The sequence below is a fragment of the Sinocyclocheilus grahami genome, unplaced genomic scaffold, assembly GCF_001515645.1.
Source record: "Sinocyclocheilus grahami isolate Dianchi unplaced genomic scaffold, SAMN03320097.WGS_v1.1 scaffold740.1, whole genome shotgun sequence".
NCBI classification, from domain to species: domain Eukaryota; kingdom Metazoa; phylum Chordata; class Actinopteri; order Cypriniformes; family Cyprinidae; genus Sinocyclocheilus; species Sinocyclocheilus grahami.
In genome coordinates this window covers 677,162-687,218 of record NW_015505919.1, presented here as the reverse complement: position 1 = coordinate 687,218, position 10,057 = coordinate 677,162, and the positions used below count along the sequence as shown (strand labels likewise).

Genomic DNA, 10,057 nt, shown 5'->3' with positions numbered 1-10,057 from the left:
TCTGTCTATCTATCTATCTATCTATCTATCTATCTATCTATCTATCTATCTATATATTTGTCTATCTGTCTGTCTTCTGTCTATCTATCTATCTATCTATCTATATATCTGTCTATCTATCTGTCAATCAGTCTATCTGTCTATCTATCTATCTATCTATCTGTTTATCTATCTGTCTATCTATCTGTCTATCTATTTGTCTATCTGTCTGTCTTCTGTCTATCTATCTATCTATCTATCTATCTATCTATCTATCTGTCTATTTGTCTATCTGTCTGTCTTCTGTCTACTGTATTTATCTGTCTGTCTGTCTACCAGCAGTTTGTGGGTAGTAAGAAACATAAGAACAGGTAATGTCATACTGCTTTGCCATTGTGCTTCATTTTCTTGTTTTACAGTTTTATAAGAATATTATATTTTGCAAAGATAAAAGTGTGACTAATAGTGGGACTTTTATTTTGAAGTAAACGGTGGTGTCGTCGACACATTACGTCCGACCACGCAGTAAAAACATTGGAGGTTTCTGTTGATATATTTTAGTACTTCTTCAAACTTATTTTATTTAGTTGCCAAGCCAGTATTTCTGATTTCCGTTCAGAAATTATGCATGCTAACAATTTTATGATTTTTAATATTAATTAAATACAGATTTCATTAACAATTAGAGAACCTTTATTACCTAGACACAGAACGCAAGCTGTGTAGTTGGCACTGTCGAAATATGAAAGCCTCATTACAAGCGAGCTATCAAAAATATCACACTAAAATAATAAAACACAAAAGGATTCTTGGTGCGTTATTAACCTGATATTAAACAACACGGAAATGCAATATGAATTATATTAATTTTTTTACTTTATTTTAGCTTTACTTCAGTTAACGAAAATTATTTTTAATTGTTTTATTTTTAGTACCAAAACTGCCATTTGTTCTCGAGCAGCTTTGCTGCATTTGAACAAAAATGACTTCTATCCTCTTTAGGACCCCTCTTATGATGGCCTGTACCCGTCGAAACCTCGATGTCATTTTGGAGCTGCTGAATCACGGTGCTGACCCAGTGCTGCAGAACAAGGATGGATGGAACTCATTCCACATTGCATGCAGAGAAGGAGATCCAGCCATCATACACCACCTCCTACTGGCCAGACCCGAGGTCTGGAAGACAAAGAGCAAGACTGGCAGAACGCCCCTCCACACTGCTGGTATAGAAGCAAATTATTTTTTCCCCCAAAATTTCCCAGACTTGCATTTATGTATCTGCCTTTTTCTCACCCAAGCTATGCACGGCTGTGAGGATGCAGTGAAGATTTTGCTTCAAAGGTAACATATTTTGAGTATGCGTGTATAACACAATGCCTTCTTATTTTGCTCACACGGTTTGCATGTTAATTCAGTTGTAGCTATGAGCCTGATGGGAAGGACAGTTGTGGAGTCACACCATTTATGGATGCCATAAGGAATGGACACATAGCTATTGCTAAACTGCTTCTTGAGGATCACCAGGTAAGCTCATATTTGCATTATAATTCACATACAATGTTTTTCTTATACTAGATGTGAGCATGTCCATGTTTATCTGGTTTAGGCATCTCCCTCAGCTGTAGATATTCTCGGTGTGCAGCCCCTACACCAGGCCTCTGTAACTGCTCAGGAAGAAGCACTTTCTTTTCTCGTGCATAATCTTGGTATCGATATAAACTCAAGAGCCACAAAACTGGAGCTGACTGCATTACATTACGCTGCAAAGGTTGTATCTATTGCATTAAACATGAAGCACAGTTAAGATAAACACACTTCTTCTTTTAATCTGGCTTTGATCTCAATGCTCATTTTTCAGGAAGGTCACACAAGCACAATAAAAACACTGCTTGCCCTGGGCACTGATCTACATGCAAGAGACACAAAAGGAAGATCTGGTAGGATTACACTTTACAGTGTATTTCACTGAATGCCACCTTAGTGAGATGCCGTAATTGGGATCTTTTTATTAGAACACGATGTGTAAATATTTTTTTATGGTTTGCAGCTCTACATATGGCATGCATTGGGCAGCATGTGGACGCCGTTAGGATGCTGCTACAATTGGGACTCACAGATACTGAAGACAATACTAGCAAGACAGCAAGACAGTATGCCAAACCTCACATTAAAGAAGTGTTCGAGTCTTGAAATGTAATATCTGTGTCAAATGAATAAAACAGTGCTTTGAATGAATATTAAGCAAAAGTGGAGACACAAAGTTACAAAATAAATGCTTTTATGAAAGTCATGTGGTATAACTTATGAATTTGTGTCTTTTCATATGAAAAGCGCGACATGAAACTCTGAACAGGAACTTGGCTTCGCAGCTGTTTTGGTAATAGTTTGTACACATTTGTGGTCATTGTAGTAACTTGTAAACAAATCGGCGTTTTTGAATGACTCTTTTAAATGAATCGTTCTCATTTAAGTTCCTTTTACTAAATGAGTCTGAATGAACTGGATTATTTGTTTAATCGGAACAACACTGAATGGCGTTAAACACAAACTAAAGACACTGGGTGAATGGTTTATTTCATAACGCAAAGATGCTAAACTTTTCGCCACCTACTGGCGTAACTATGTAACCTATAGAAAGAGTCACTTTAGTCATTGTTTGTTTTCATCAGGGGTAAACCGTTAGAGAACATCCATATAAATTGATATATAATATATAAATTGAGCCATATATGTATTATCTTCTTAGCAACTTTTCGCCACCTACTGGCGTAACTATGTAACCTATAGAAAGAGTCACTTTAGTCATTGTTGTTTGTTTTCATCAGGGGTAAACCGTTAGAGAACATCCATATAAATTGATATATAATATATAAATTGAGCCATATATGTATTATCTTCTTAGCTTTACTGTTATTCTTTATAGAAATGAAAGTAACAAAATATATTGTAAGTACTGTGAACGTATTTAAAGATTCGAGTCATGAATCAAAATCCCCGCCACTTTATGCAGGTGAGCGGTTCTGTTCTGTTTGGTGATCAGGGGGCGGAGTATTCGCTCACTGTGATTGACAACACAGTCCTCCAATCGCAGCTTAGAACGCGCAAACTCGCACGCCCTGCCCACTTCAGCCACACCCACTGGTGGTGACGTGACAGCGCACTTCTTTCATTTCCAGCTTTGCAAGATCTCCATTTTCTTCGGTCTCTTCGCGTAGGAAAAGGGGATTAAAGACGAGGAAAAATGAATGAAGAATACGACGTTATCGTGTTGGGAACCGGGCTGACGGTATCCAAATATTATTTAATCCAAATACATAAGCGTACATGATGTAAAAATCTTAAGAAAAACCAAAGCCAGAGGCTGTTTCGATCTTGCTAGGCGGTGCTGTTACTGTACCGCTCACATTGGGAGGCTAATTACTAACATGCTAATTTTAGCATCATGCTAATCAGCAGCCAGTCGAACTCTATCGGATATGCGAATTAGTAACACTGCTAGCGTTACCCTCAGGCTAATCGGCATTCATTCTAACTGTTCGGTTGTGCTAATCTGTCTCTATGCTAACTTTAGCATGTGTTATAGTTATCCATTGGCGCCCAGAGCCGCGGCTTCACAGGCCTCGGTTACAAATTTGACGGTGTTTTGTGTCTACACAAAACTAATTCATATTGCATTTCCGTGTTTAATATCAGGTTAATAACGCACCAAGAATCCTTTTGTGTTTTATTATTTTAGTGTGATCTTTTGATAGCTCGCTTGTAATGAGGCTTTCATGTTTTGACAGTGCCAACTACACAGCTTGCGTTCTGTGTCTAGGTAATAAATGTTCTCTAATTGTTAATGAAATCTTTTTTTAATTATTATTAAAAATCATAAAATTGTTAGCAACGTGCATATTTGATCTGCTTTTTAAAACGTAGTCCAGAGGCTTCCTCAATGTTAAGGTGTCTTTTTTGTCTTTTTTTTTTTTTTTACAAGAGGTTGTCTTAATAATTATATTAAGGGTGGAGGATTGTTTCATATGTATTTATTTAAAATTAAATGACACAATGAACCAGTTTTGAGATTACTTATTGCGTCAACATAGGTCAGTAAACAACCACACCCTCAAGTGAAACAGAAAACCTTCATTACATATTCCATTGCAATGCTTTATATGCCTGTTCATTCAGTCAGGAAGTTGTTTTATGCTTATAATACAGATAAAATGTCATAACCCCCATCCTCCAGGCTTTTACCTGCAAAATTACACAATTTATAGTATACATTATTGTAAATATTTACCTTTAAATTATGCATCGGGAAAACCCCATGATGAAAATTATTCCTGACTGCTACTGTACTTTGCATTTTAGTCAAAGTAATTTGTTTTGTGGGACAGGCCCTGAAAACCTTGCTTCCTTGCAGTCTGAACAGGATCAAGTGCACAATTTTGTTTATTTTTAGTTTTAAAATAAGAAAACATGCACCCACATCTTCGTAAACCTGCATGAGTAGTCTCATAAACCCTGCCAGACTCAAGTGTGCATTAAAACCAATGTTGCATTTTATTGATGGTGGATATCGATTATTCATATTTCATTGCTTTCACTAAAGGCTTGGGTTAGTGTAAAAGTGTTAAAGAAACCTATACAAAGTGGTTCCTTTAAAACAGGAAGTATGGGATGCAAACAGAGAACGTTTTTGTGCAGAGGTGAATTAGGCTATCAGTAGAGAACCAGAAAGGCGTTGGTCCGCTTTGTAGAGGAACCGAGACTGACGTCTTCTGTTTAGTTCTGCAAATCAGACAAGAGTGGCAAGCTCAGGGAGGCATGCAAGTGAAAAATGAGCAACAGTGTTCCTGTCTCAGCTGTTTTATGAGGAATTCCTCATAGTTCCTGAGGCCACGGTCTCCCTGAGCATAGTAAGGCTCTGGTATTACATGGCTTATTGCATAATCCCTTTAGCCTGAGCGGGACAGTGTAGTGACTGGAAGTTAGGAGCGTTGATGATGCTTAAACTCCCCTGAGTTTTAAAAGAACAAGGGTCTTGTCACGAGGGTCTTGCCCATTGTAAAACATGTAATGATAGGAATTCTTATACTGGCTTGTTATTCTTTTATTGTAAAACACTTGTTACTTTGTCACTGTCTCTTTACATTTTCTCTTTTTATTGGCAGCTATGCCATCTCGTATTGTGTAGACGTCTTTCTCCACATAATGTGATGAATCCTCTACAGTGGATTGATGGGAAAAGGCGACAAACAAAAGAAACATCAAATAGTGGATGATTGAGCTTTCACTTGCGGAAGAGAGGGAGAAGTGTTTTTCTGGAGTGTGATGATTTCTATCGCTGATAGTCATCTGAAGCCAAAATGCTGGATCCCAGCAGGTGTTTAACGCCATGAAAGAGGGAGGCAAATGTCAGGAGCATTTCTTAGGGCCTTTCATGTGACTGCAGCCTGATTCTTTATTAAGGAGAAGCAGGTGGTGATCAGCCGTGTGGATCTGCTGTACACTTTACAGCGAATGTTAACGTTTAACCCTTATTGCTGCTAAAAAAGATCTTTGGATTTAGTACGTAGTCATTTTGTTTCTAGATTTTTCCTTGAGTTATAAATGAACTCATCCTTTGAGCTGAGAGCAGCTGAGTCATGGACATTTGAGGTGAGGACATTGATTATGTGGGCATGACAAATTGGCTTTTGATGTGTAAAACAGCATTTTTGTTTTCCTCCAAGACCAAAAATGTTGGTAACCACCACCTTGGCATGAGCTGATCTGGTGACGTCTGAATTAAGTTGTTTCTATAGTCATGAGGGGTTCGTTTGGGCGTACTTTTTCCACAAAACAGTTTTTGAATTAATAATTGCACAAACATTTTCTGCTTGTAGTAATACAGTGCCACATATTCAGCAGCGTTGATCAGCTGAGAAGTAGGTCTTATGTTGGTATCCCATCCTGACCTGTTCTAGCTTAACAGTGCGATGCAAAGCAGGCGTTGTCTTGTTTAGATATATTCTTACATATTTGAAATGCTAAGGACTTGGCTCATCTCCACTCACATGGGTTTTGTTACTCTCGTACCTCATTTTAAAATTGCTAGAAAATGAGTTACTGTTGTTAATCGCTTTGAGAGTACATGCCATTGTGAACTGTGTCATTCGATGGCGTCTATTGCGTGTAAAGTCCACTCCTTCACATGGTCTGTAGGTGCGCTGTTTCTAATAATTTATTATGGCCTGTGAGAGGACAGTGTTTCAGCATTTCTTTAAAGGCACAATATTTTTTTTATTAAAATATCCAAAAACCACTAGAACAGTGTTATATATTTTGCTGACTTGTGTACTTACATTATCTCAAATGTTTCGAAGAATGTTTAAATCCAGAGAAATAAGCAATTTTAACTAGTGACACGGACCGTGTCCATAGTGTCATTGTGTCGCCTGCCAATGACGTCATAACCCCTCGATTTCTGGTTTTGTAGAAAACATGGAAACACCAAAGATGCTTTAATATGTTGTGTGTTTTAATAGACCGGTGACGGCTGCACAGAGTAGCATTATAACAGAACTTTCAAATGTATCTAGTGTGATAAAACAGCGCTGCTTTTTCCCTCCACATATGCACGACCGGAAGGAGCTGAAGCGGTCGACTGTGGCATAATAAAAGCTCCGCTGCTTACGAGCCGTGTGTCACGCTCGCTCAGCGGCCTCGTTTTGTGTCAATGGCTTTCAGCCTCACCCTGCTTCATTCTACTACGTTAATAAATCATTAGCTCATCCATGAACATGATTTTTGCCCGAGTCCCGTCAGATTGCATCGGCTGTGGGGATGAAGACGACAACTCCCGTGATTCCACACTCAGTCACGGCGTCATCAAACTACGCCTTTGTCTATTTGTTTATTTTGATTACACGCCCTCTAGTGGTGAAAATTACATATTGTGCCTTTAAACGTCCATGCTGGTAATTTTGTAGCATTTTTTTAAACAAAGCGATCTGTCATAAGCGTTGTAAAAATGTTATTTGACTTAAAGCTAAAATAAATGATAAATATCACAGAATAATAAGTACTAAAATTGCTAAAACAGAAATAAAACTAAAGAAGCTAAACATAAAAATACGTTACAAAAGCATATAACAAAATTACTAAATCTTAAACCAACAAAATGAAGCACGAAATGAAAATATAAAAATAAAAGCTAATACTATAAATATAATACTATATAATAACACTAGTTATGGCCCTTAAATGGGTACAATGTTCAGTTCATGTCTGCACTTCTGTATAGATCATACAGGTGTAACTAGGTTAAGTTGTTTTTGCTACAATGATAGACCGTTTATGATGAGTAAAGCTGTCTGTTTTAGTTGTGACATTCTTGTAAAGCATACAGGACATTCCTCTGCTGAACCCCTTTGACCTACTCCACAGTGCCATTGAAAAGAAGTCAAAAATGTGCTAGGGCTTGTTTTAAAGGCATGTCTACAGGATGTCAATATGCTTGGATTGGTTCTTTAAAACAAACAATGCATACTTTGTCAAAGTCAAGGACAGCAATGTATAATTTTATTTACTACAGAGATGCAACCTGCTTCAAAACCACTAAATAACTGGCATTCAGTATATTACACAAACCATGACTGCATTTCGAATGGCCTGGGGTCATCATGGTCACGTCTGATATGTTGTACTGAATCTGCATTCATGTGTTTCCTCTAGGAATGCATCCTGTCTGGGATTATGTCAGTGAAGGGGAAGAAGGTTCTGCACATGGACAGGAACTCGTACTATGGAGGGGATAGTGCCTCCATCACCCCTCTGGAGGATGTAAGTCACTGTTTGACACCACAGCATTACTCTAAATCTCCACAGACACTAACATTGTCTCTTGGTTTGCTCACAGTTGTACAAGCGTTTCAGCCTTCCTGGCAGCCCTCCTGAGTCCATGGGAAAGGGCCGCGACTGGAACGTGGACCTCATTCCCAAGTTTCTAATGGCCAACGGTAGGAAGCAGCAACATCAAACTTTACATTTACATTTGGAATCTGTAATCTCAGCCAAATACGCAGCACGTTCTGGATCGCTCTGCGCCAGGCGCTGCTGGATCCCTCAGTCACACTTATCCTGTTGCTTAGCAATTTTCCGTCATGCCTCAAGAATACAATGGATGATGATTGTGTCCTTTCTGCATTCATAGGTCAGCTGGTCCGTATGCTGCTGATCACACAGGTGACGCGTTACCTGGACTTCAAAGTGATTGAGGGCAGCTTCGTCTACAAAAAGGGCAGCATCTACAAAGTGCCCTCCACTGAGACTGAAGCTCTGGCATCCAGTAAGTGACATTTTTACGATTCGGATAATCTAAAGATAGGAACAAACACATGGTGTTGCAAATGCAGCAGATTTGCATCGCCGACGGCTGACAGACAGTACGATGTTAAGCTGACATCGTGATTCCTCAACCCCCCCACCCCCTCTCTCTCCTGCAATCCGCTGCATTTTATTATGTTTAATCAGGTCCTGAATTTTGGTGTGGGATTGTACATAGGCTACATCGCATATAGTTTTACTCATTCCCGCAGCCTTCGACTTTAAAATGATGGATATTCACACATTTATTCAATAGCCTGTAGCATGTATGTTTGATGAGTAAATAAATCCACACAGAATATCAGATCAAATTAGTCATTTGAAAACGGCGTGAGTGATTCAGCTGTACCATGTCTTCTCTCGTTGACTTTCTCTTAAAATGACTTCACATCGGCGCATCTCGTCTGCACTACAAGAGCCGCTGCACGCTGTGTGCAATACAAGACTTTCGCTCACGTTTCGGTACAGTTGACAGAATTGTCACTTGCATAATCGGGTCATTGTTGCATCGTTACAAAAATGTATTATTTATTTGCACGTCTTTTTAAGTAATTCGGTACTCGCGTGCTCCAGAGACGGTGCGCAGTCACATCCAAAGCGTGCTCGTGCATATATAAAGCTGCCTTGCGAGTACCAAATTGAGATTGGTACCAAAGCTTGTGGGCCTCATTTACAAAACGAACATATGACAGAAAATTGGGCGTACGGTCATTTCAATGCAAAACTTGGAATTTATCAATATGGACGTGAGCAGTGGCAATGACCAAATCTCACGTCTGGTCTCAGCCTGTGTACGCAAGTCTACTGTGTTTCAGTCAACACATAGGCTATGGCTCTTTGGCTAGGTTTAAAAGAAAAGAGCACTTTTAGATAAACAAGGCAATAATTTTTAAGTTCTTAATTAAAGTTCTTTATGAACTGTAGGATTGCTTGTAATAAAGATTTAAATGCAAAAGAAAAGGCAGTAGAGCTGACTGTTTCTGTCAATGGTAAGTTTTAATTTAGAATGTTTGTGATGACGTAAGAACAGTAGTTTAAATGTTTTGCTTTATCAACTTAACCCTCTACCGCATGGTGTAGCCATATGGCAACATACTCTTTGTGTTCATTTCCTTGCCACTGTCTTTAAGAGAACATTCTCGTTTTTTTGTTGGAAAGAGAAGACCTTAGTTTAGCCAATGATGTGCTTTGATTAAGTCACATGACATGCAGTTATTTTTTTCTGTGGCGAGATTTCTGACAGACTGCCGTCTCTTGTCGGTAGTTGCTGAAAGCAAGCTAAAATGTCAGTAACAAACAAGAACCAGTCCGTGTCACTTCTACAAAAAAATCTAAAACATCACTGTTACGATGTTATGATGACACATTCACCTCTCAAAAAAGTTTTTATAAAATTTGTTTTTGGTAAATCATTCAAATGTATGTTGCCAAGCGGCAACACTGTGCAATAGTGGAATGACATTATTACAATAGTTTAGCTAGCTAGCAAGGTCAGCTGCAATTTGTTAAGCTGTAACAATAACAATATTAATACTAGTGAAATAATGTTGATTAGTCATATGTTAATGGTATTTGTATTATGGATATAATCAAATTGAAATGGCAATTTTACTTTTGATTAAATATGAATACAGGTAACATTACATCAGTGAGCACGGCCGTATTCTATGGCAAGGTAAATTAGAAAAGGGCAGAACTTGCTCTTCCTGCACATGAAAAAACT

At 38.5% G+C, this 10,057-nt stretch overlaps 2 protein-coding genes across 2 annotated transcripts in view; both read left to right on the top strand.

Annotated features, from left to right (window-relative positions):
* Window positions 1–961: 961 nt before the first annotated feature.
* On the top strand, window positions 962–2,319 carry LOC107560709 (ankyrin repeat domain-containing protein 16-like). Its single transcript, XM_016244954.1, has 6 exons — window positions 962–1,202; window positions 1,278–1,320; window positions 1,395–1,503; window positions 1,586–1,747; window positions 1,838–1,916; window positions 2,027–2,319. The coding sequence occupies exons 1-6, from the start codon at window positions 962–964 to the stop codon at window positions 2,167–2,169; spliced, it is 777 nt and encodes a 258-aa protein (XP_016100440.1). The 3' UTR covers window positions 2,170–2,319.
* An 811-nt stretch (window positions 2,320–3,130) lies between these two features.
* Window positions 3,131–10,057, top strand: part of gdi2 (GDP dissociation inhibitor 2) — an 18,747-nt gene continuing 11,820 nt past the window's right edge. Inside the window, exons 1-4 of the mRNA XM_016244986.1 lie at window positions 3,131–3,265; window positions 7,684–7,791; window positions 7,868–7,967; window positions 8,162–8,296. Of these exons, the coding sequence (XP_016100472.1) occupies window positions 3,221–3,265; window positions 7,684–7,791; window positions 7,868–7,967; window positions 8,162–8,296 (388 nt within the window). The 5' untranslated portion in view covers window positions 3,131–3,220. The remainder of the gene's footprint in view (window positions 3,266–7,683; window positions 7,792–7,867; window positions 7,968–8,161; window positions 8,297–10,057) is intronic.

What these genes read in the sequence shown, in the direction of transcription:
- LOC107560709 (XM_016244954.1), top strand. Translation starts at nt 962, where the DNA reads ATGACTTCTATCCTCTTTAGGACCCCTCTTATGATGGCCTGTACCCGT. An exon ending in AACGCCCCTCCACACTGCTG is followed by an intron (nt 1,203 to 1,277) that starts GTATAGAAGCAA and finishes TTCTCACCCAAG; the next exon opens with CTATGCACGGCTGTGAGGAT. An exon ending in CATTACATTACGCTGCAAAG is followed by an intron (nt 1,748 to 1,837) that starts GTTGTATCTATT and finishes CTCATTTTTCAG; the next exon opens with GAAGGTCACACAAGCACAAT.